Source organism: Lissotriton helveticus, chromosome 10, assembly GCF_964261635.1.
Source record: "Lissotriton helveticus chromosome 10, aLisHel1.1, whole genome shotgun sequence".
Classification (NCBI taxonomy): domain Eukaryota; kingdom Metazoa; phylum Chordata; class Amphibia; order Caudata; family Salamandridae; genus Lissotriton; species Lissotriton helveticus.
This window is the reverse complement of record NC_136071.1, coordinates 658,212,246-658,238,148: the sequence shown is the minus strand read 5'-3', so window position 1 is coordinate 658,238,148 and position 25,903 is coordinate 658,212,246. Positions and strand designations below refer to the sequence as shown.

Here is a 25,903-nt window from a genome sequence, read left to right as displayed (position 1 = left end):
TTGATTGGACAGAGGATTAAAGTGGCACCAATTAATGCCATTGGTTAAATCCTTTTTGCATCTCCAACACCCTGACCTCATAATTGTGCACTGTGGTGGCAATGACCTAGGCACCTTGATTGGAAATGCTTATGAAGGACACCTTTGGAGAATATATGGCACTTTTCCCCTGTTGGACTTGGCCCTTCTGGCTGGTTCACCCCTGAACTTTTTGCCTTTTAGTTTTACATAATTATAATGATTTCTGGTCTTTGCGCACTTTAGCCCTGTGGCGCAGTGTAAAGTGCGTGCGCTCTCTGAGTGCGTGTGTGAGATTGGCATGCCCTCCCATAGGAATGCATGGGGAATGTGTGTGTCCATGGTAATTCCTGATGCGTGGGGAGTGCAGGTGCGAGTTTGGTATGTGCGGACTCATGTGATTAAATGCTGCGCAATGATTTGTGCGGCGTTATTGTGTCTAGTGTGGAAGTGCCACTTCTAGAAGTTGGCCTGTCTGTGCAGTGAATGTGCTGGCTTGTGATTGGCTGGGGCTGGCTGGTGTGCCAGGCTCCAGGAGTCAGGATGGGTCTGCCTCGGTGGTGAATGGGAGATCTGCATGTTGATGGCTGGGGAGGAGTGCACCTGGGACCTGAATAGGGCTGGGCTTTCCCCCCACAATGCTGGATCCACCCCCTGTGGTGTGTCTGATGTCCCTGACCCATCCTGTGAATAGAGAGAGGGGGTGAGCAAAACAAAGTGCTCAGGAACCAGTTGTATCTGGTTCGCCCCTTGCCTGCACTTTTAGACAAAGGAATTGTGTGTATACAAAGAGGCTGTGACCTCTTGTAAAATGTTCTTGTTTCTGACTGGAATCTACCAGGGGCGTGCTGCTGCTGGGGCCCAGGGGAAGGCTTGCCTCCCTGGGCCCTGCCCAGCCCCTGGATGCCCTGGAGGCTGGAAGCCTTCTTGGGGACCCCTCTGCCTTGGCTGGATGACTAGGAGACTTGCTTTGCTGGGAGCTGGCTGCTCCTTTTCCTTGCCCCAGGATCCCTTCCTTATCTTTAGGGACCTTGTACTTGCCCTAGTGCCTGGGAAGCGCTTTATTCTACTTTGCCCTGCCACTGGGGGAGCCTACCCCTCATTGCTGCTATTTTTCGTTATTTACTGCAGGTGCCCACCCTGCATCATGTCTGCTGTACTGCGGTGTATTTTACTTTAAGCAGGTGCCCACCCTGCATCTTCGTTATATTTTTTATCATCACAGGTGCCTACCCCGTTTATTTAATTATTTAGGCGCAGGTCCCCACCCTACGCCTTCCTTTTTAGTTATACTTTAATTCGAGGGTGCCCACCCCTCATTTTGCCACCGAGAATCACCGCCGCGGCCCGAGCCGCGTTAAAAGATTGCCGCGGCCCGCCTGGTTGTGGGCGGGGCCGCAGGACAGAAGAGGAAGTGCGGCCATGATACTCCGGGCTTCCGGTGCAAAGGGGAAGCCCCGTGCGCCGGCCGGAAAAAGAAAAGGAGTGCCGGTACAGAGTCCCGGGCCCCAGGAGGAGGCCCGGGTGAAGAATGCTGAGGCCGCCCATAGCAGCGTGGGGCTCCCGTGATGGAGGAGAGAGCCCCGCGTCATGCTGAGCAGGGCCGTCCCAGAGCCAGCCTTCCGACGCGAGTGAAGCAGAGCCCCCCCTGACCAGCCCGGCGAGTGTTGAAGAACTGGGGGTGAGCTCCGTGGGGCCTGCTGTTGGTGCCGGAAAAAGGCACAATGACGAGGGTGGAGGTAGGGCGGCCCCAGATGGCAGTGGGCCGCCCCAACGTCTCAACGGAGCCCGAGTGCTCCAATGCGCAGTGAATTTGACTTAGAGCCTTGATGGCTCCCGGGGCACAATGTTGATTTGAATGGCTCGAGGAGCCCGTGCTGAGCCCCGTGGCTCCAACGATGGGGGGCCTTTCTTTCTTTCTTTCTTTAAGGAGCCAGAGTGCTCCCAGGCGCACAGTGTCTGCAGAGCCTAGAGGGTTCCAACGTTTTTGCACAATATGTATCCTAGAGCCTAGAGGGCTCCAACAGTTGGCGCAGTTTTGCTCCAATGGGCCGGTGAGGGCCCTGTCGCAGTTTTGTCCTCCGCTGCCCAGCAAGTAGTGGGCAGCTGCTCCGTTTAGGTTTTCCTTTCTAGGACATGTACTTTGAACTCAGGAGTGAGTCGTACTCCTTCATCCCTACCTTGGTCTTCCCCAGCTGCGCAGCACTTAGTGCCACCTGCAGCGTTTAGGCCCTGTTCTGTCCTCAGCTGCCCAGCAAGTAGTGGGCAGCTGCTACGTTTAGGTTTTGGCTCAGTGGCGCAACCTGGACTTTGATGTGAGTTATGTGCTAAATGTGATTTCTGCGCTAAATGTGATTTATGTGCGATTATGATTTATGCGCTAATGGTTTGGGCGTTAGGAAATGTACTGTGTGTAGTATGTTTTGCGCACCCTGTGTTCTGACACCTCTGAATGTGTTTTTATGCATCATGTGTAAAGCTTCTGGCCTATACCCCTAAATGTATTTTTATGCTTAGGAGGTTGTTTTATCTAGTATGGGTTATACTAGTGTGTTCATGGTTCCCTGCGTGATATTTGCCTAAGGTGGTTAGGGTTGCGTAGGTGGTACTTACCTTTTACCAGTGGTTACTGGTTGTGTGCTACATTTGCTGCTACAATTGCTATGTTCTAAGTGCTACTTCTGCACAGTGTTATTCCTACAAAGTGCTAGTTCTAAAAGTGCTTATTCCTGACAGTGGTCCATGTGGCCCTGTCCCATGTATATAATCCCCTTTAAATTCTGCCCGTGCCTAGGGCACATTGTAAAGTGTGTGTTTCTTATCTAATGTGTTTGGTATAATACAAAGGCTATTTTTACATATAACCTTGTGTGGAGTTCCTTTTGTGGGGGGCCTGGGATGTTGTTGCTGGGGGTGCGTGCGCAAAGACTTAACCTACATTGCCTCCGGGATTAGCCTTACTGCTCGCGTCACATTATCTAGAGGGTGAGCAGGGTTTATCTTTGGCGTGCCCTGACTAGAGTGGTGGTTTCTGCCTGGTTTTGGCGCAAGCCTCAGCCAACCGGAAATCCCCATTTCTAACATCCCCCAAACAGCCTTTGTCTATTCTAAAATATGCCAAAGACAGAAGTGGAACTGGTCCAATCAATTTTGTCCACAGATTGAGAAAGCTAGGAAACATGTCAATAAAGCTGTTTCTGCTTTTCTCCGAGATTATAGGATGGGGTCTATTTACCACAACAATCTGCGATTCAATATGGATGTCATCTATAAGAGAGATGGTGTACATTTTACAGATGTGGGTAACAGTCTTCCTCATCAACTTTAGACTCTGCATAGGTACTTCCTTATAGGTACCAAAACCTCTCAATAAACACAACAGCTCTTTTTAGAGCCACCCAAGATTTTAACACATAAGCTTGATGTGTATCTGAAAAGTATTACTTTTTTTTTTGTGCTTGGAGTCGTGCACCCAACGCGAAAGGAATCATGCACCCAACACGCTGGAGTTGCGCACCCTTCACGTTAGGAGTCGGTCACCCAACGCGTGCACTCGAGGGGGCCACGCTGAGCGCCACGCTGGGGGCGCGACTCCTAATTTTACCGTAAAAAAAAATAGCTTCTATCACTATTTTCTATTTTTCCTGGGGACCCCATCCCCCGGGGCCTATATCCAACGTTGGGGATTGTGGGGGGAGCCCCAGTGCACCCACGGTCCCAGCCGGCTCCTTCGGGAGCCGGCATTGCTTTTCCATAAGGGGAGCTGCTAACATGTGGAAAAGCAATATGGTTTGCATTTTGAAGGAGCAGGTTTCCCTGCTCTCTCTTTCAAAATCCAAACCAAGTTTGCAATGCCTTAGCAAACAGAAGTGTTCCAGGGGTGGGCACCCAGGACACTGCAGGAGCGGCCCTGAGAGGTGGCGGTCCCCAGGGCCCTCGACTTATCCAGGTGGGGGCCACGGGCGCCCTCACACAACATACAAAGCCCCGGGGGGTGGTGGTTCCTGGGGCTTGGGGGAGCGTTTGAGCCCCCCCCCCAACCATTTTTTACAAAGCCCCAGGGGTAGCGGTCCCTGGGGCTGGGGGGCCTTTGACCCCCCCCATATATTTTGCTGGGGGGTGGCGATTGAGGCCCCCCCAACTATTTATTTTCTAGCCCCGGGGGGTGGGGGCTCCTCTTGGCCCCCCCATAAAATGTCATGTTTTTGCCCACGTTTTATTTCTTTTTTTACGGCAGGATCCACGCACCCAGGGTCAGAGTATTTCTACCCTGCCCCCTTTATACGTTTTGCACACTTATTCCACTGATTTCTTCTGCCTCACTTATACCGAGGCACAAAATGGCTTGCAACACTTCCTGGTTTAGATTGTTTACAGACAGTTCACAGCCAATTAGCATGCAGCTCGTGATCGTAAGGGTGCGCGCAGGATGCGCGGATCCACTGCGGCCATAGATATATATGTGATTTCAATTTCAATTTTCTCAGGAACTACTGTACGGACTTGCAACATTTAACCAAAAGGCACGACTCTGAAACAAGGTCTACCTTTCTGCCAAATTTGGTGTAATTCCGTTCAGCAGTACGGGCTGTAGCTGTGATTAAAAGTCCCTATGGAAAATTGCATGGGAAAAACACATTTTGGGCCCACCCTTTTTTCTCGGCCCCCGCTTGCAGAATCACCCAGAGACTTTCAGGATAGGAGTGGACCGGAGCGCCCCACCAGTTATGTAAATATGGTATCGAGATTCGTCAACCGGCGCCAAATTTGTTCAAATTTAAATGTTGCAGATTTCCTATGGAAATTAGGTCTAACTAGAACTACCTACTGGCGACCACCAGTAGAATATATATATATATATATAAACAAAACCCTTTCAGGCATAGAGTGACGCATAAATTATGCAAGAAAGGAGGAGACAACTCTGGGTAGTTCTCAAGTTTAGGTGGAAAGCAGCTCCTGTTAGAGCACTCAACACCAGCGACACTCTAGATCTGCTCACCTCAAATGTCTTTTTTTCTATCAAAGTCTTTAAGCGTAGGATTAGCACAGTGCCATCCACGCCGAGATAGAAAAGGACAAAGTCTTTTGCCATTTCTACAGCAAAATCTTTAAGCATAGGACTAGCACAGTGCTGACCTTGCCGAGCTGTAAAATGACAAAATATATATATATCTATATCCAAAACATAGAGTTGCCTGTTGAAGAAGGGCCCAACAGCAGGTAAATAATAGCTAGAACATCCAGTTTCCAGTCCTGCGGCAGCGTCAAACTACGAGGCCGCTCAGGGAGCAGGAGCTAATATTGGAGGTGAAAAGGTGCTGTGTGAAGGCTTAGCGTTGCAGCGCGAACCACTTGGAATTACTTGGACATTAATCTACTGTGAGACGGCATGGCGACCCACTTGGGTAATACTCTTTAACCACGAAGACCACAATGCTCTGAGAGGAGCTACGCCCACAAGGACGCTGACTGAAAACTTAAATGTGGTGTTTAGAAAACTACTGTTGCCTTTCACTTGAGTAAACCAGAAGCCCATGATGAAGTGCTCACGCACGAAACGCGTCGGGCTGGTTATTTGCATGCAAGGCAGCGCTTTGATATTCTGTCACGACAATCTCCAATAAAGATGCTCTAGCTATTACTTACCTGCTGTTGGGCCCTTAAACAGGCAACTCTTTTCAAAGGCATTCACTGGCCCCGTGCCCTTTGTACCTTTTACAAGAGTCTGACATATGGCCAGAGAGGTGCCAATTTGGGGTACAAGGTACAGTTTTAGGAAAGAACACAGGTCCTGGGAACTTGATGTGCCCTGGGCCCTGCCAATGAGCATCAGTAGTCTGGCAAGAGGGGGGGGTTACTGCTACAGAAACCCAGCTTCCTATAGAAATTAGCTAGCCAACAACTTCAATGTTATTATATAGTACATTTAACTGAAAAGTAATCTTGTGAAATATTTATTTCCCTTAAAAACCAGCAGTGCAATAATTATATTGTGTTCGGTATCTACCCGGCACAATAAACTGTACCTTCGGATGGTCTTGTTTGAAAATAGATGTGCTGCAGCATTATCTTAAAGCTTTCACACGCTGGGCCTCGCTTACACTACCTATCCATGGATATGTTTACCTCTCGTGTACAGATAAAGTATATTGTCGGAGCAATATGATATGCCTGAATAATCACACATGAAAATAAAACTATCTGATAGGGACTACTAGCTGCGGATTCCTTAACCTAGAATTATCCCCAGGCGTGAGCCTGGATCCGTAAAAATGTTCTTTGCCACAGCATCTCTGCTCACCGGAGTGCGATGCCACGTGACTCCGCCCTGACGTCTGCGGGCGTGACGTCAGCAAGGTAACATAAGCCTCACCCCGGCGCGGCTATGTCAGTTTTTTCTCTTTTCCGCATGCAACGCGGATCCGGATCGTGTCTTGACCTGTTATCTGGCCTCTTTTTCACGTTTTGGTTCGTGGAACAGTGTGCAAATGCCTTCGGGCTTCAAGTCGTGTACGCCAGATGTCGGCGACGGACCCTCACCCAATATGTACGTGGTGTCTGGGCGAGCAACATGACTACGGACTGCGAAGCTTGTCAGCACCTTAAACCGAAGTCCCAGCGGGAGCACCGGATGAAATTGCTGTCGGCCCGCTTGTCCAGGTCGGTGTTTGTCTCCGAGGTCTTGTCCTCGTTCGGCAGAGGGCGATGGATCCCCTCGGGACGTGCACCCCTGCCAGTTGCCACCCTACCCACCTTTTCCCGGCATCGGGGCAACTAGGGCCAAATGACAGCTTGCGCTGCAGGCTTCTTTGGCCCCTCTTCCACCTCCTGAGATGGGCTTTTTTCCTGAGTCCCTCTCGGTCCTCTCCATGGGCGGCTGCCCCGAGTGAGGTCTAGCCGGCACCTTTTCAGCGCCGTTCCTTCGCCCTAGGGAGCACGTGGTGGAGGAGGTTTACTCTGCGCCGGTTGGCGTCGACCCGGTGCCTGTGGCAGATTCCACGGCGCCGTGCCGGCGTCTGGTCCGTGGTTCGTCTTCTGAGGAGGTTCCCTCTTCTCCGGAGGTTTGTCATCTGCTGGATTCTTCCTCTCCGGTAATAGGGCGCCGCATTGTTGCCTTTTCACCGGCATCTTCCAGGGAGGGCTCCTCACCGTCCCCGCGGCCTAAGCCCCCGGGCCCTCCTTTCCGCAGTCTGCGGTTGGATCCTCCACCGGCTTCTCCACCCTCCCCGGGGCCCCTCAGGTTCCCCACTCGTCCGTGGATCTCCCACCATTCTGGGGCTGGCCGCTTTCCCCTGTAGCTGGACTTGAGGATGGGCGGCTCAATTTGCAGCCGTCGCCCAAGGAGGAATTGCTATCTCCCCCGCAATGCCTTACGAAGGCCAGTGTTGCCTTCGTTCGGGCTATTTCCACAGCTGCTGGCATTTTGCGGATGGGTGAACCGGTCACCCTGTTCCCTACTGACAACCTCTTGGAAGTTCTCCACCAGGGCTCCTGTGGACGGGAGCTGTTCCTTCCTTTTGAAGCGTCGCTCCACAATTCTCTTCTGGGGGCTTGGGGGCGTCCTGCCACGGGTGATCCGGTGCCTCAACCGCTCCTGCATCGCCACCGTCCTGCTCCGCACGACCTAGTTTGCCTTTCCTTCCACCCTTCAACTCAAGGCTCTCTGCTGCGGACTGCCTTTCCGTCTTTGCATGCTTCGTCCGTCTCAGGAGGCCCGGTGGTTGGATTCATAGGGGCGTAACGTCTTAAGCTTCTTCCAGTGCTGCCTTGCGGGCGCTTAACACTGTGTGTGTTGTCTAGGACTTTGATGTCAAGAGAAGATAAGCATTTTTTAATTAATCTGTGATTTAATAAATTGCCTTTTTTAATTAATCCTTCCTTTTTGCTCTTGTATGAATGGGTTGTATGGTCAGAAAGTGGATGTAATATATAAAGCTGTACCCAAAAGGGAATTCTTATTTGACAATTTAGGGCTACTTCCAGCCTGTGGGACTCTGTGGAGTCCCTTCTTTCTCAGGCCTGGTCCTCTGTCTGGTGCACATGAAGAAAACTGGAGCAACATTCCACTCCAACCGGACGCACAGCTTACTCCGTTATATATTCACCAAAGTACTCTGTCTGGTGTTCCAGGGGTGGATAGGATTTCCTAGTATTTTCATAGGTTCTGGTGGACGGTTTTGGTCCATCCTACGTATTTCTCCTTCTCTTCTGACTGGTTCCACTTTCGTGGGTCAGGTTTAGGTCCGGAACGATCTCCCTTTTGGGGTTCTTCTGGATTTCCATGGCCTTTGCCTTCGTCTTGTGCTCGGCTTGGTCTGAGTGCTCAGCTTCTTCGTACTTGCCGGCTGAGGATGCCTTCTCTTCTAGTCTGCGGCCGGGGGCCTTGGGGTGGGCCCTTGTGCTTCTGCCTCTTGGTCTGCTGGAACCTTGCAATACTACGTCTGTCTTCTCACCCCTGCCTTTCTCGTCTGTGGGGCCGTTCTTGCCTTGTCTGCTGCCATAGGGCTATGGCCGGTTCTGCTGTCCCTTTCACTGTGTGTAGGTGTTTTCCTGTGACAGGCTTACTTCCACTTCTACCTCTTCTTCTTCGAGTTTGGGGTGATTCTTTTCTTCCTCTGTACCTATCTGCCGTTGTTCGTCCCTCTGGGGCTTTCTGGTGGATGTTCTTGGTAACTTGGCTGGGCGTGGGGTTGTCCTGGTCTCCCCTCGCCCTTGCTTCCTTCTGTTTGGTGGGTGGGGGGGGGCTGAGCGCCTTTCTTGTCCCCTTTACCTGTCCCCTGCTGGGGCCTGTGTTCCTTCCTGCTGGGAAGTTCTCTTGCTGGCCCTGGGCTAGGGTACCTATTCTATGTTAAGGAATCTGCGGCTAGTAGTCTCTATCAGATATACAAGTTACTTACCTTCGGTAACGATGTATCTGGTAGAGACGATTCTAGCCGCAGATTCCTTCAGACCCGCCCTTCCTCCCCGTTCTGCGAGGACCTCCATCTCGGTGTTTTGCACTCCCCTGCCTCCAGGTTGTTTTGTCTTCCATGAGTGCCTCTCTCTCTCTAACTTCCTTCTTAGTGGGATGTTTCATTTTGTTTGTTGATTCACTGCTTGCTTGATGATGTCCTGGGCACTTCGGTGTCCCTGCACCCTGGTCTTCTAGTGTGGGGCCTCTTCGTGCTCTTCTTCGTTTTCATTGCTTGAACTTTCCGACTCCTCTGCAGTCCTCGGAGTTGGGGTCTCTTGGCTGTACCTCGGCCCTTAGCTTCCTACAGGTGTTGCCTTCTCCTTGTTGGTGCTGTCTTGGAGTAGTTTGTTGTTAATCTTTTGTTCTGTCCTTGTTGTCCTTCACTGTTTCTGGGCTTTGCTTGCAGGCCTCTTCGTCTGCGGTGGCACTTTTCACATGCTTTCTGCCCCAGGGGGGCTGTCGTAATTTTTTGCAGGGTTGCTTAGCAATAGCTGTGCTCTGCTCTTCCTTTCTATGGCTTTTGGGCCACAGTGCCTGGCACTCTTCTGATTGGTGCAGTTCCTTACTATGTGCTTTTTCATTTCTGATTTTTTTCCGCACACTGTTCCTATATTCTCACAGTTTTGTAGTGATAGCTCCGCGTTGTGGCGCGGAAAAGTTCTCCGAAGAAAACTGACGGCGCGCCCGGGTGGGGCTTATGTGACCTTGCTGACGTCATTCCCGCGGATTACGTCAGGGCGGAGTCACGTGGTACCGCCTCCAGCGCGCAGAGATGCTGTGGCAAAGAAATGTTTTCCAGATCCAGTCTCACGCCTGGGGATAATTCTACATTAAGGAATCTGCGGCTAGAATCGTCTCTACCAGATACATAGTTAATGAAGGTAAGTAACTCGTACATTAACCTGCTTGTCCCCCTTACATACGCTCCACTATGAATGTGTGTAAGCACAAACACACTACAATGGATATATTTGAATATTGATATGCATAAATGTTTTTGAACCACTGTATTAAGTGAGGAGGTTTCAAGATGGCCATTGTTGAGCATGAGTAGCTCATCCTGTGCTTGTTTTCACTTTGTGTTTTGATGTTTTTAATACCACATTCACAATTAGAATAACCAAACTCAAGTATCCGAATGCAGAGTTAAATACCATGACTGAATGAGATAATCATAGTCTGTAGGCTGGCTCTCAAGAGCAGTGTAAACTGATTATTTTGCAGTGGCGTGTTTACATTGGTAGTACCTTAGGCCAGATATTTTTCATGTGCAAATACTGAAATTCCGTTTTCGTAAGAATCTGATTGCAGCATCTTGAAGGTAGCAAAATTAATTTATGGTGCATTTCTTTATGCAGAGCAACAATAATGTCGTTGGAAGATTTTGAGCAGCGCTTAAACCAAGCAATAGAAAGGAATGCCTTCCTGGAGAGTGAGTTGGACGAGAAGGAAAACCTCCTGGAGTCTGTGCAACGCCTGAAAGACGAAGCCAGGGGTGAGGAAATACAATGCATAATTTAAATTGAGAAACGGTTTTATATCAGTTTCAGTACAAAAATAGATGACAATTCCTATGCTTGTACATGTTTCATTCAATTCAAACCTACCCACAGAAAAACAGAGCGATTAACGCAATGGTGGGTTTGTAGTGGGGATTAAAGAAGAATGGTAGAGAAGGTAGGTGAGAGCTTGGCACAGCATCAATGGTGGGGATATGTTGAATTCAGGCTTACTGCCAGATTCAGGAAGTGAGGTTAGTGGCAGAGCTTCAGATGCAAAATTAGGTTGGTCGGAGTCGCTATACGTCGGAGGTGGTCTAGCATACAGGTGGTTACCGTCAAAGACTGCATAGCTCTGTGTAGAAGCTGTAGGTCATTTGTTTCATCCTTCCTATCTCAATACATTGTGTATGTTTTAGTTTTATAAGGTATGTGTTTTACTCCAGCATGTGGATAGTCTGATAGTTTAAGTTTTTTATAAACCTCGGTTTTACATTTCTTAGTTTTAATGCTACTTTGAATGATTTATCCGAATTCGGCTGAACAATAGCTTACTGACCCCTCTCTCTCTGTTTTAGATTTGAAACAAGAGCTTGCTGTGCAGCACAAACAGGAGAAACCAAAGACATGCGTTGGGGTCCCATCAGAGGTGGAAAAAACGGACACAGCAATTCAAGCAAGTGTTTCTGTGCCTTCAACACCTTTGATGTCAAGGGGATATGGTGCTAGTTTGGGCACCCCACTCTCTTGTAAGAGAAGTAAGTAAAGCTGCGGCTTGGAAGGGTTTGCAAAGTGCTGTTTCCTCGTATATCTAAGCTTTAGGCTGACCTAAGCATTCACTTTAAACATTTCTGTGATTATTAGTTTCTTGAAACAATTGATGGGAAAATTGTGGAACCTAATGTTTTCGTGACTTTTAATTTGTCCTTTTATCCTTTAATTTTTCCCAGGTTTTGAAGACAGCTTTTCGGGCACACCTCTCACACCAGCTGGACGAATATCTGCGCTGAATATTGTTGGTGACCTTCTAAGAAAAGTGGGGGTAAGTTGTGTACGGGAAAGCATTAATGCTGATTTGGGTTTGTCTGTGCTTCTGACATTGAGTACGTATAGTATGTCCTGGGTAATAACACATTGGTTTTAGAAAGGGAAGTTTCAAAGCAATATGCTTCAAGTTACTTTTGCTTTAACAACACAGGTCTGAACAAAGTCCACTTGATGACCCAAAAAAGCCTCCATACTTCGAGACAATACATGCTTCTGGAAGGCAGTTTATGCACCTTTTTTAGACCCTAGAGATTTACCATCAATAGAGCTAACTATTGGCGAAGACCAATTTGTGTACCATTTGTCATCTATGTATTATGATAGACTGGGTGGTATCACCGGCTGTGTCCAGAAAACTCCTGGTTTTCGAATTATCCAGTCTCTACCCAATAGATGTCATCTGTACATTAGACGAAGTTATCTTTGCTAGAAATGCAAGTGCGGGTGGTAAAGCTTCAGGTCCGGACGGAGTCCCTGTGGACCTATACAAGTCAAATGTACCCCTTGGGGCCCACTACTAACCCTATTATTGACAGCATGTTGTCATCATGGTTTCATTCCTTCTTGGTCAGAATCGATCCTGGTCCCAATTTTTAAGCAGGGAGACCGCAGCAATCTTATGTTACTGACTAATTTCTATATTAGATTCCTTTGTTAAAGTGGCTGGTCGTATTTTATTGAATAGATTACAGATGTGGGCCAAAGATACTGGCGTGATTACTGAATTCGAATATGGCTTCCGACCGGGCTTAGGTACGATCAAACAGGGACTAAATTTAAACATCATCCTGGGCAATTTTATGCGAGCCAAGCACAGGAAGCTATATTTGGCCTTCCTAGATCTTAGTTCCGCTTTCGACTGGGTCAGACATGATAAACTCTGGAGTTTCTTAGAGGAAATGGGTGTGGAAATTCCACTCCTTAACTTCATGAGGCAGCTATATCAAGATGCCCATGCCAGGGTCCGTTATGAAAATATGGGAGAGTGTACTCTTAAGTTTCCTATAAGGAAAGGGGTAAGACAAGGATGCGTTCTGGCCCCCTTCCTTTTTACTTTGTATATTAACGGCCTTGGTCAAGTTTTAGCTAGCCAGTGTCAGGATTTGCCATACATTGATAAGCTTCCAATTCCAGCCTTACAGTATGCAGATGATGCTGTTTTAATGTCACATACTCAACTCTGGTATAAAGAATAGTGTCCAATTTTTCTACTTTTATGCACAATCTGGGCGTGCAAGTAAACACTTCAAAAACGTTCATTATGAAATGCAGAACAAATAGTGCAAAATGGCTGGACGGTTTATCAATGATAACAAGGTTGAGTTTATTAACAAATGTTTTTATTTGGGCATCCTTTTTTATTTTTATATATTTTAATTTCGTTTTTTAAGAGAAAACAAAACCTCAAACAAAGCATGAATAATCAATGCACGATGATTATCAATACACCACATTTTTGTAAGGCAGTTAGAAGGGTAAAATGTCTTTTGCAGGTGAGGCTGCTGCTGGACTTGAACAATCTGGGCGCAGAAAGACTGAGGGTCACATTTAAAGTGCTCGTGGTTACCAACATTAGGGTCAAACATTACATCTTTCAAGGCTTCTCTCGTTACAATTCCAAGAAAAACCTTGAAAACTGACTGTCTAATGCACTTGGAGACAATCGGATTCTCAAATGAAATTTTAATGCCCACGGTCAAGAAAAATCAGATGTTATTAATATGTCACCAGGGATGTGGAATTTATTAAAATATCTACTTGTCCATGGGGCAGGTTGCTTCATAAATCTACTTGTCCTGTAACAAAATCCACTTGTTCCTTTGGTGCCATGTTGTGCGGCGACAAATTATGGCAGCAATCTCATTATATATGAGCTCTTATATAGCCTCTCTGATTATGCCAGGGCTCATACCATAGTAGTGTTTGAATACTAGCAATCCCTTTATGTTGCTACGTTTCCGCAGATCTACAAACTGGGACTGAAGGTAGTGCTAAACAATAGTTCCAGGGTTGGAATTTCCTTTTGAATCTATGCAAACTACTCTTTTGCATGGTTTAAGGGTTTTCAAAAACTCTTCTCTAATCTTTTCCAATACTGTGCTGAGAAATGTTGGAAATTTACTCCTGACAATGGCAGACGTAAACCTTCTTCCAGAGTTGGGAATAAAGTGGTTGGAGGGAAAATAAACTTGCAAACACTAAGGTTTTCGCAGGAGCAAATCTACACATGCATATTTGCTCATGCTAAAATTTAGTTCACAAATACTTTCTAGGAGTACTATTTCTTACCCTACTGCTGTAAATTCTTGTTAATTACACGAAAGCCATACAGCTGCCCTTAATGCAAGGACATATACCAAGGGTGCAATTTTGAGACTTCCTTTAATAATTTGCCCCCTAATTTGGTCAGGCGTTAATCATGACCTTTTGTGTTTATTAAAATTCTCTCTGTGTATCTATCGGCTGGCTTCAGGGTGAGTGACAGCATTCTGCTCTTTCACAAGGAGCATATCGGCACACAAAGTGGTTTTGTTCAGTGTCCGTAACTAATGTGGCAGTGTGTGCTTTTTTGAGACCAAAAACAATTTTTGCTTTTGCCAATGTTTGTTATAATGAGGAGGATCTGGCAGCTCTCACATCAATAAGGTTTTACAAAAACCATGCCAAAACAAGTCACGCATTGCCAAAACTAAAAAGCTGACCACCATTTCAGACCTACTGGCTTCGCCAATGATTGTTAATTTTTATGTTTCCCAATATCGTATTGAAACTGGTTACACTTATTTTCTAATATATAATAGCAGGCATCAACAAATTTTACTAAATGATGCTGCAAAGAAAAAGGTACCTGAAACTTTACAGTAGTTTAGCAAAAGAAATGTTTTTCTACTTTCATTTTTTAGGAACATTTTATAGTGAAAGCAAAGAATCATTAATCTTGCTTTCAAGCTTCTGCAAATATTTGCATCTAATCAGAGAGCTTCTGGGAGCATTATGCATAACCTCATATTGCTAAACTTTGAAACCACGTGTCCACATTTTTATACTGGAACCACTGTCAGTAGTGCTGTCAGAACTTACATTTACTGAGAGCACTCAGCCTAATAATAAAGGCTCTCAATTATTGAACCATGAATACAAGTTTGAACAGCATTAACATATGCACACAAATATTAACTTAACTGCAGGCAGTGCCCTTCCCTGATCCTTAATGTGGTACTGCAAACTGGCAGCCAAAGGGTTAATGCTGCAGGGGGTTGGGCATGCTTGTCCCAAGGACAAAATGCACATTAAAACGTGTTGCCCTTGACCCCAAACAATATGTCCTGGGAGTCGGGCTATAGGAATTCCACATCCCTGTGTCACGGTATTCAGACATCTTGAAAATGTAACCGGGGGTTATGATAGGATGTTGTTGACCTGTTTTCGTCTGGGGAACTTTCACATACTAAAAAGATTTCCAGTCATGAATGACTGGTCTAGAATTCTGGGCCTATGCCCATGTGATCAAATGCCCTTACAATCTACAATTCACATTCTTTTATTTTGTAAATTCTACACTGTCCCAAGAAAAAGATGAATTGTACCCATTCTAAAGGCATTAGGCTTGAGGCAATACCGGCCAGCATTTTTAACGTTACAACTTTTACAGTATGAATTGCTTACCAGCCCTTTAGCTGGGTACTTGAATTGTGTGATTAGATACAGGAAAACAATGTGGCATAGGAACATGGCTTTTTAATGTATGGTATTCATAATATTTTTGTAATATTATATTATGCTTATCTGTTCTTAATGATATAATGTGCTTTTATGATTTACATTTTTAAATTGAATAAAGCTTGTTTTGAATTGACAAAAAAGAGCACTACCCGAAAAGTAAAAGTCAGGCGGCATCCATTTTTGTGTTGGCACATTACCAATTCTGCATGACTCATTTTATTTCTTTTTTTTAAAAAAAAACATTTTTATTGGCATTTTATTATTTCGTATATGAGCAGACATGCAGTGAAAGTGCTTACTCAAGTCTTTACAATCACAGATTACAATTTGCTGGTTCAAGCGGGAACCTTGAGATTTCAAGTTAAAAGGACAGGAGAATACAGTTGAACCATATAGGTTTGTGAGATTGCAGGATGTCTTCGTAAACTTGAGTATTTGCTTAACAGATTGGTGCGTCAATGGGATGTGAAGCCGGCTTGCTGAAAAGGAAGAACTTGTTGACGTTTGTGCCTAACTAGGATTTAGAACTTGGGGAATTCGGTTAGGTGACCTAGATTGCTTGCTTTATTCTTTATGGATTAAGATATATACTTTGCTAGGTGTTTTCATGAGCATAGGGGGGGTCAGGAGCTTCACAAAAAGTATGCTAGTCATTGGGGATGCCGTTCAGCTAATGCACTACTTTAGTGTTCCTCTTCAAGGAGATATTGCCCAATTAGAGCTCTTGGCGCGATTGGGAGTCGCTGTCGACTGCGGCATGGTGTGTACCTTCAGGCGTATTCAGGAGAGATACTGGAGTGCTAGCCTCGTGTTGGTAAAACTGGTGCAGTAGCATGGCCCACTCCATGGAGATGTCTTTTCCGTACCCACGGCACCTCCTCCCTCCTGATTGTGTCATCCTCCGGCAAGCCCCACTTCTTGATTGCTCCCTCCCAGGCTGCTAAGGGGGTCCATTTGGGCTCTCTAGTGCATCACAATCTCCCTTTTTGCTAACAGAAGAGCTAGGGAGGTAAAGCGTGTTTGGACGTGAGGGTTTTGTGTCTATGGAAGAGTCCCACCTACTGGCCTCCCACGTGCTGATACCTGCGAGTCCTGTTATTTTCTGTAGTATCTCGTGTATATCCCTCCAGTAGGGCAGCAGTGTGGGGCACAACCAGAACATGTTAATGAATGTCTGTCTATGCATGGGCACCTCGGGCACACCAATTGCTTGTCTGGGTAAAAACGCTGGAGCCTTGCTGGAGAAAGGTAGGCACGGTGTAATATGGAAAATTGTATGTTTTTGAAACAAGCATTTCTGGATACCTTCTTCGGATATTACAAGGCCCATTCCCACTCCTTATCGTGAAATGGGTGACCTATTGCTTATTCCCATTTCGATCGCAGCGGGGCTAATGTTGTGGCAGTGAGGTCGCTGACTGCTTTATAAAGCCACGTGATTAAGTGCAGATGTATCCCCATGTGGAGAATTGCCTTTAGGACTGGGTATGTTGTTGGTTTCCCTTCGGCAAGATCCCATATGTGGCGACTGCTAAGTATTAGTTGCCTATGTAATAGAAATTGCCCTGGGGGGTGGCCCGTCTCGTCCGAGAGATGCTCGAACAACAGCAGTTGTCAGTCTTCAAACAGGGATCCAACTTCCAGAATGTTCTGATCCGCCCAGGTTTGCATTGTGCAAGCAGTGTAAAACTCTTCCTTTTTGGGTAGGCAGGCTATTGAGTACAAAGGAGTATACAATGGGACCTCACCAGAAATGGGGTGTATTCGCAACATGCATTCTCGTGCCACTTTCACCTGGATCGAGTGCGCCGCCCTGGGCTGTGTGCCCAGAGTAGTAGGCGACAGACGGCCTGTATCGACATGGGGCCCTCCTCTGTAGTAGTCTCAGCAAGGTGGCGTCCCGCCGTCCATCTAGATATCCACTGCACTTGCGCTGCCTAAAAGAAGGCCTCAAAGGAGGGTGCTCCCAATCCCCCTCGATCTAACGGGAGCTGCAGTTTTTAAGAGTGCAACTCTGCGGCACTTGTCCCCCCATATAAGGGAGCTCAGTAGAGCGTCCAGCCAGCTCGCGAAAGAAGGAGCGGGGGGGGGGGTGAGGGAGAGGGGGGAAACAACAGGAGTGTTGGTGAAATAATAAAGAAATTGTGGTACTAGGATCATCTTGGCTAAGGCAATTCTACCTATGGACACCAGGGGTAGAGCCTTCCAGGAATGTACCAGTGTCCTAGTTTCTATCAAGGCACAACAGTGGTTATCCTCAAAGAGGTCAGCCGAGGAGTGATAAAGTCTGATACCAAGGTACCGCGGGGTGCCAGCGCTCCATGTTATACGAGAGGTTCCAAATCTTATCTCTCGTGGGGGAAGGCTAGGATTTAAAGGGTATACAACAGACTTCGCCCAATTGACTTGGAGCCGTGTTGCAGCGGCAAAGTCTGAGAGGATGTTTCCTATGGGGTGAGATCGGATTCTATGTCCCTCACGTAAAGCAACCGGTGGTCTGCATACATTGATGCTATATGGGTTGTTCTGCAATTGAGATGCCCCACGTGTCCCCCTCCAGCTGTAAACAAATCGCTAGAGGCTCCATGGTCATGGCGAATACGAGGGGGGAGAGGGGGCACCCCTGTCTAGTACCTCTCTCTACTGGGAAGGGCAAAGAAATATATTTACCCAGCCGTACTCTGGAGGTGAGTTTGCATGACACATTTTTTTAACCTCACCCTGATATTGAGGACACAAAGAACCCTAAATTCTTCAACAGTCTTGATGTCATCATCTTGCTTCTTAATGAAAGGCTGTAGAATCTTTCTGTTAAGAACTGAAATGGGATAAAAGAGCATGCCCTTAAATACATCAGCCTTTTACAGCCACAGCATATTTTCCTTTTTGAATGTAGTATACACACTACCTACAGTTTTACCATTTCATTTAACTCCCAGCATGCATTATCTGATTATCTATTGAAAGGCGCTTGCTGAATTGTGATTGGGAGATGGAGCGTGTTCCTAAATGATATGTATTTACCAAATTGTTGAGCATGTACCAGTCAACAACAATTTTTATTTGATGACAATATAGGGACTTTGTTCAAACTTGTGGATATCTTCCAGCCAGAACTGCCAAGCAAGGTCTTGTGTTTGATTTGTTAACCCTAAGTTGGCAGGGTATGCCCAGATGTGGGTCCCTTGCTCACTTTTCCATTGGATTCAAGGTAGCCTGGCTGATGAGGGGTGTTACGCCGAAACTGGTCCCAGGATGCCTATTTCTGGTCCATTGAAGACCTGGCTTGGCAGTTCTGTCTGGACTGTTCCCATGAGGCACAGGTTCAAGTCTGATTTGCATATGGCTCGGTCTGAACTGGGGTGGCAAAGTGAGCTAAAGAATGATGATGGATTTAACCCAGATCTGTGACTGGCGGTGAATGTCAAAGGTTTCAGCATTCCGTCCATCATCTCCTTGTGTTTGATATGATTTTAGATCACTTGAAAATGTTAAGATCGTCTCTGTGCAAATGATGTGTTCTTGCTGGAAAGAAATTCTCTTGTTCACTAAATCTGGTCTTTTCTCACTCCCATAGCCTTTCTCAAAAAGTACAAGTACCTTACATTTCTTCTGGGGGTCAAATCCCATCATTTTCATAGTTTACTCTTCAGCCCTCTTTCTGACACAGTTCTTGACACTGGCAGAAGTGTACATGTTAAAGGAATAAATGTCTATACTGGCTGCTTTGCCAACTGCTCAAACAGATTGATTACCACCTAGTAGAAGAAAGCCCCCATCCCCAATCTGGGATTGTCATTACAAACATAAAAACAGTAAACCGTTTTTGGGGAATATGTATGGACTTTCTAACAGTAGGAGAAAATCTCCTGGACCTGAAGTGAATAGAATTTGTATTGCAAAAGGCAGACTCGCTTTTGGACAGATGTTTCAAATTGCTCAACCGGTCAGCAGGATTGACTGTGAGCCCCACCCAACACTGTTAGTGGTGAGCACAAACCAATTGGGAAGCACTGCACGCAAGAAGAAAGACACTTCTATATTGAGCCAAATGTAAGTTTAACACTTGGTCTTGCCTTCTAGTGAATCAGAGAATGGCGGTACTGGGATTTCTGACAACACAACCACAGTGTAATGCATAAAGTAGTACAGTCAAACTAGAACTACAGAATTTAGATTGCATCCAGGTAAATGCCTGGTCAGAAAGAAAACATGTGGATAGAAACTATGGACTTGTGACAAAGGCCATTTGAAGGAAATTCTGAGGGACACAGGAAATATACACTTTCTCGGCCTCTTGCTTTCTGTCTTTCACTCTAGCTTTTAGTCTCTCACCCTCCTTCGAGCTCCTTGTAGGCCTTCCTACAAGGAAGGATATGATGCTCCTTCTCTCCCACACCCTTTACCTGCTGATTTATTTCTTAGACCCGCACTTTCCAAAAACAAGGGCTACAGATAAACACCTGCTCATTCTTAGCCTTCTGAGTTACTCTCAGTTTTGTTTCTTGTGGGATCACCAGTGTTGGTGCATCGCCTTGATCCATGCCACATTTTCCAACATTCCTTTGACTCCTTACTATGGTAAGTAGACCGCGCTACCATAGAGCAAGCTAGTAAAAGGATTGTCCTACTTTTGCTAACAGTTCTCTGCCTACGTGTATCCCTGCAGTGTCTGTTTGAAATAGATTTGCTTTATTCACTGAAACTATTGCTTTTTAGGCACTGGAGTCCAAGCTGGCATCCTGTCGAAACTTTGTGTACGACCAGTCGCCGAGCAGAGCAAGCCTTTCCATGTCGAATCGAGTAAACCACTCCAGAGACAGCAATGAGAACAGACTGAATGCCAACGTGCCTTTATGTGATAAAGGGTTAGTGCTTGCTCCTGCTACAGTCCTTGGAGGGTGGTTGTGTAATGCTGTCTCTAAGAAAGCACTTTTATTTTACAAAATAAATTAGAACTAATTGACCGTTCAATGAATGCACTTTTGTAAATGTTAATAGCGTATAACAAATACATGTTTTGTGTTTAAGATGTATATATGCATCCTGCCACCAATCTAATCATACCAGCACATCGACTGCGCCTCATCCAGTTTAATGTGCTCCACAGAACCTACTATGACGGGGTACGGCTCTATAAAATGGGTAGGACGGAGAACACGACGTGCCTTAGATGCAGAGACATGGAGGGGAAATGCTACCACACTGTATGGTCATACGCCAAGATACAGGATTACTGGGGCAAAGTCTTTGAGGAGTTGAGTGAAGTGCTGGAGATCCACCTCCAACCGGAGCCTAGGTTGGCCCTCCTGGGTATGACCAATGATGTGGACCTAACGCGCCCCTTACTGACCTTTCTGATATTGGCGCTGGTGGTGGCCAAAAGAGACATAGCCAAGTATTGGGGGGCATCACAACCGCCAAGGCTGGATGAATGGAGGAAAGGTCTAGATCTATATATGGCTGCTGAGAGGGTCACTTACAAAGCAAGGGGATGCCTGAGGAAGTTTCGCAAGGTCTGGGGGAAATGGAGACACTATCATGGTTTGGATGGGGGGCTATGAGGGGCACTTGAAAAGAAGCCAATTAAACAACTGTATGAATACGCCCCGGGGACTCGTGTCCCAAACTTATAAACAACCGCAATACGGCACTTTGGACATTGGGCAGGATCGGAATGAAATTTTTAACGAAGGTACTGTGGGGAGGGTGGTGGGTGGAGGAAATGGAGATGCGTGCTGCTGATTACATGATTGTACTGTTAGGTTATGATAAAATGCAAATAAAAATGTTTAAAAAAAAAAAAAGAATCATACCAGCACATTTCCGCCATCAAAACATAAAGTCTATTCACTAGTAACCTAGCGGGGATTATGTATTCATGTTTATAAAGGCCAGTTAGGATAAAACCCAGTTTGAAATATCAGGATGCTGCAGTGATCATGCTTTGCAATCCTCGCTAATTCTAGACCTTATGACATCTAACTAGGACCACAAATACTTATGCAGGAAGTAGATCAGATGGCTGAAGACAGATGTTTTTATGAAGACTTAAAATTAAATTAATTGCCATCCCTCGTGTAGACTTCTACTTAAGTATATATAATTCCCCTATTAGATCAGGATCACAGTAGTGGTCTTTTAGAGGTTTTTTTTTTATAATTCTTTTTATTGGTGACAAAGTGTATTATAGTACAGTCATTATTCATTTAGATGCATACAGAGGTTGACACATATTCAGTGAACATTACTTCATCACATAGTGTCAAGCTTCACTTATTTGTGTCGCCTACCTATCCTGCTACTCACTACCCAAGGGGGGGGAGGCCCTGGAGCGAGGGGGGTGTACAAATGTTCCCTCTGTATAAGTTCCACTTGTTCCATACTTGTGCCCATTTCTTGGAGAAGCCCCGAGATACGTACACTGTCTATTCTCTTATCATGCACCAGCACATATCCGTCATCCAGGCATTTACTGTTGGTGCCTCTTTTGCTCCCCATGCTTTTGCTATGTTTCGCTTGACGACTACTATTCCCAGCGTCACCCAGATTTTATCTTTACTACTTTGGTCTGTAGGCTGTCGGATGTTTAGGAGGCAGCTTTTGATCTCTGGTACCATCTCTGTTCCAAGTACTTCCATGCAGCGGAGCACCCCTGCCCAGTATCTTTTAATGTATATACAATTCCAGAGTATGTGGATTACACTGCCTCCTACACGCAGAATCTTCCCTGTATCCCATTTTGTCCAGAGCAGGGACTGAGAGATATGTTCTTTGTAGTATTTTAAGTTGTATGAGCCTTAGCCTTGAATAGATTGCTACCTCTTTTGGGGAAGCCAGGGCCTCCTGCGGTCTTCTCCTCTATATCCACAATATCGTTCTCCCAATTCATACGGTGTTGCAAGAGGGGGTCAGGCATATTGTTCACTAGTTTTTGATAGTTCAAGGTAATGGCTGTTCGAGGCAGATGAGCTGCAGATCACACACTATGCATAGATCGCCATCTGGTGTTGGGCCCGGATGTATGTAGTTTATTATTGCCTTGGAAAAGTCTTTGGAAGTCACAAGATAGGTGCCTCCTCCTTTAGACACTAGTGCGCATCTTCAGATTGTTTTTTTCCGCCATCGGGCTCGGATATGTTCCACGCGTTCCAGTTCGGTATCGTTACCGAGTTAACTTTTGACTTGCAATACTTATCCAATTCTTCGGTATCGTCTCGACCTTGTTTCCCTTTCGACGTGCATCTCCACTAACTTCCACTTCGGTTCCAGTCGTCGAAGCAGACCTTCGGGCCTAGCTGCGCTATCAGGCCTTCGTGGCTCATGGAAAGGACACCCTTCAAAAAATGTCTCAATGTGGAGCCAAGTTTCCATATGCTGACCTGCATGAGGTGTGCAACCTCTGCCTTTCACCTGAACACGAGGCCAAAGACTGTCCGACTTGTGCCTCTTTCCGCTCCAAGAAGACCATCAGAGACCGTTGAGCGCGAAGAAGTATGGCTCGATCGTCCACATCAATACTGGACAACATCTTCCAAGAAGGCACATGAGCAGATGGAAGAAGGCACCTTCAGTGGCTCTGACGCAGAGAACTCCGACATCGAAGAAATCACCCCGGGGCAATGGGTCCGAAGTACTGACGTCGACTAATACCCCCCCCCTCCCACCCAACCTACACATCCAAAGGCTTTGGTAACACCTTCACCTTCGGGCCCAGGTGCACACCATGATAACTCTTCACACGCCCCGCCAAAGAAGTCCACAAGTAAGCCTTCAGGCCACTCGGGACTGCGTCGGCTTCCGTCGGTGCCAAAACTCCATCATCGGCACCGACCACAGAAAAACCGAAACAGACACCGAAAGACAAACCATTGTCTTCCTCCGCGCAAAAGCCTTGTTCCGCACCGGCGCATTCAGCACCGAAACCAAATGACAATCACACTTCTGAGCCGAAAAAATCCTCTCAGCCAAAGAAACCATCGGTTCCGAAATACACATCGGAACCGAAAAAACAACCGGTTCCAAAAACACTGAGCACCTCCGATCCGAAAAAATCATTGGAGCCATCCATGCAACCGGTTCCAAAGACTTCAACCAAACCTTCGGAACCCACAAAAACTGCTCAGGCCAAAACAAGGAGCATAAAACTACTCCTAAGTGTGTGCCACAGAAGCATCCAGAACCGAAAAAATTGGCACTGAAACACCACAACTTTTTGCACCTGATCCTACACAAAAAAACTCTGGAAATAGACCCGCAAACAGATCATCTTAGTTTTAGTCCTTGCAATAAAAGAAAAATGGGCAAACCAATACCATCTCCACTTTCTTCAAAGAAAAGAAACATTGCCACCTCTCCTTTTAAATATCTCTCTTCCACCTTCTCCACAACACATTTCTCATGTTCCATCTCCAAGACCAATACAATCTCCGCCACCTCTAGATACTGATGATACCACTGGTGACGATGAAATAATGAAGGACATAATAAACTTCTAGAAGAGCCTATTCCTTAGATCCCAAATGATCCATGGTAAAAGTACGGCACACCAGACTTCCTGATGTACCACAGGAGGATGTCTATCCATCTAGACCATCCTCTCCAGAGTATACTATAGGTTTCAATCAACTTGTACACAGGGCTGCACAATATCACGGGATATGCTTACATACAGACCCCATAGAATCGTCCCCTGACTGGAGTAGAATGGTCCGGGGGAGCGACGGGACGTCATTGTTTTGAGGTGGCGGCATGAGTACTGGTAGTTTTACCCCTGCCTTTGCTGTTATTGCCCCTGTAGCCTCTTCTGTAAAGGGCGCATTTGGAGTCTTGTGTGAAGTACTATGAATATGCAAGAGGCCATCATCCCTATGAGTTGCATGAACACTCGAGCTGGTAGCGAGTGTTGCTGTATGAACTTTGTTAAAGGGCTTGCATGCTTGCTATCCTGGCTGGATTGGGATATGCAAGGCCTTTTGAGGTGTCTTTTGTGGTGCCTTAATATTGTTGGTTCTGGGATGGCTGGAGGTGAGACTCGGGGTAATTTATTATAAACCCTAAGTCGTGCAGTAGTTGGATTGTGGTGTGTGTATGGCGTACACACAGAGTGTGTGACTTGGCTTTTATGAGCCAGTCATCTAAGTATGGGAAGACATGAATGTGTTGTCTTCTTAAATGGGCTGCTACTACTGCTAGACATTTTGTGAATACTCTGAGTGCTGTGGTAACTCCGAATGGGAGAACTTTGCATTGATAGTGCTGCCACAGATATTTCCTGTGAGCAGGGTGAATGGGAATGTGTAAGTAGGCATCCTTGAGATCTAAAGTGGCAAGGAAGTGGCCTTGTTTGAGTTGGGGAAGGATTTGTTGAAGAGAGACCATGTGGAAATGGTCTGATTATATGTATAGGTTTAGTGGTGTGATGTCTAAGATGGGCCTCGGGGTTCCATCCTTTTTTGGAATCAAAGTACAGGGAGTAAACTACTGTGTTTTGATGCTGAAGGGGAACTGGCTCTATTGCATGTTTGTGCAGTAGGGAAAGCACCTCTTGTTTTAGAAGCGTTAAATGTTCTGTTGACATTGGACGCAGTTTAGGTGGTATATTCGGGGGAGTGGCAGTGAGCTCCAGGCAATAACCAGATTGGATAATTTGTCTCACCCACCTGTCTGTGGTGTTAGGGGACATGGCAACAAAAATCCAGTTTCCTACACATCGAGATAAAGGAAAATGTTTTTCTTATATTAATATCCGAATTCTAACCCAATGTTGGACTTAAATGAGATAGCAAGAAAAATTAGGAGGCCCCCTATATGGTGTGTCTGGGACCAGGGGGAAGAGAAGAAAAACAACAAGTGGTGTCCCGTAATAGCAGTTCTAAAGAATGGTAAAGATATAGATGTTCTTGGGGAGCTTTTAATGGAGATAAATGGACCTGTCTGAATATGTTTGTTGTTATAGAACAAGGAGTAAGAGGTTCTCAGGTTACAAACGTAATGTATCAATACTTTAAAATCACCAGATTTCTTTTAGTCAGAGAATATTACCATTTAGTACACAATTCTCGCATGCACTTAGTAAATAAAGTTGTTCTCAAAAAGTTGAAATTAAGAATCATAAACAATTTTTTCGTAGTTTTTCATGAAAACATGTTATGACCACAATTCATTTAAAAACATTAAAAAATACATTTGAGTTGCTGCTTAAATCATAGAATATAAAACATAATCATTAAAAAAAGGAAGAATCAAACATTGTCGACGCGGCGTTTCGGTTTTTTTCTGATAACACCTTCTTCAGGACAGATTCTAGGCTTTAAGAGAACAACATAGTTACTAACCATTCATTATTACAGTGTAAAATATCAGCACATGAATTTTTGAGACAATATAGTACTAGTAATGGGAACTGAACCCAACGTGTTTTTTAATCTGCTTTTAGTACATTTCTCTACCCTGGGATAGTCTATTACCTCTCCCCTTGTCCAAAAGGCCAGATCAGGTATGTTAATAAACAACACCAGTTCTCTTATAGTTATACTCAAATTCAAGGTCCTACGTACCTTAGAACTAAAATAGTTAAGATTTATATTGAGCCCATCAATGGAGTCTTGTTGCCTTAAGGCCCTTGTCACTTATATGGGGCTGTAGGCTCTCGGTGCAG

The 25,903-nt window shown here is 45.8% G+C and overlaps 1 protein-coding gene across 1 annotated transcript in view; it reads left to right on the top strand.

The window, feature by feature from the left end:
• NDE1 (nudE neurodevelopment protein 1) overlaps window positions 1–25,903 on the top strand; it is a 178,921-nt gene that overhangs the window by 112,697 nt on the left and 40,321 nt on the right. The window contains exons 5-8 of the mRNA XM_078663189.1: window positions 10,333–10,469; window positions 11,052–11,231; window positions 11,424–11,515; window positions 19,963–20,111. Of these exons, the coding sequence (XP_078519315.1) occupies window positions 10,333–10,469; window positions 11,052–11,231; window positions 11,424–11,515; window positions 19,963–20,111 (558 nt within the window). The remainder of the gene's footprint in view (window positions 1–10,332; window positions 10,470–11,051; window positions 11,232–11,423; window positions 11,516–19,962; window positions 20,112–25,903) is intronic.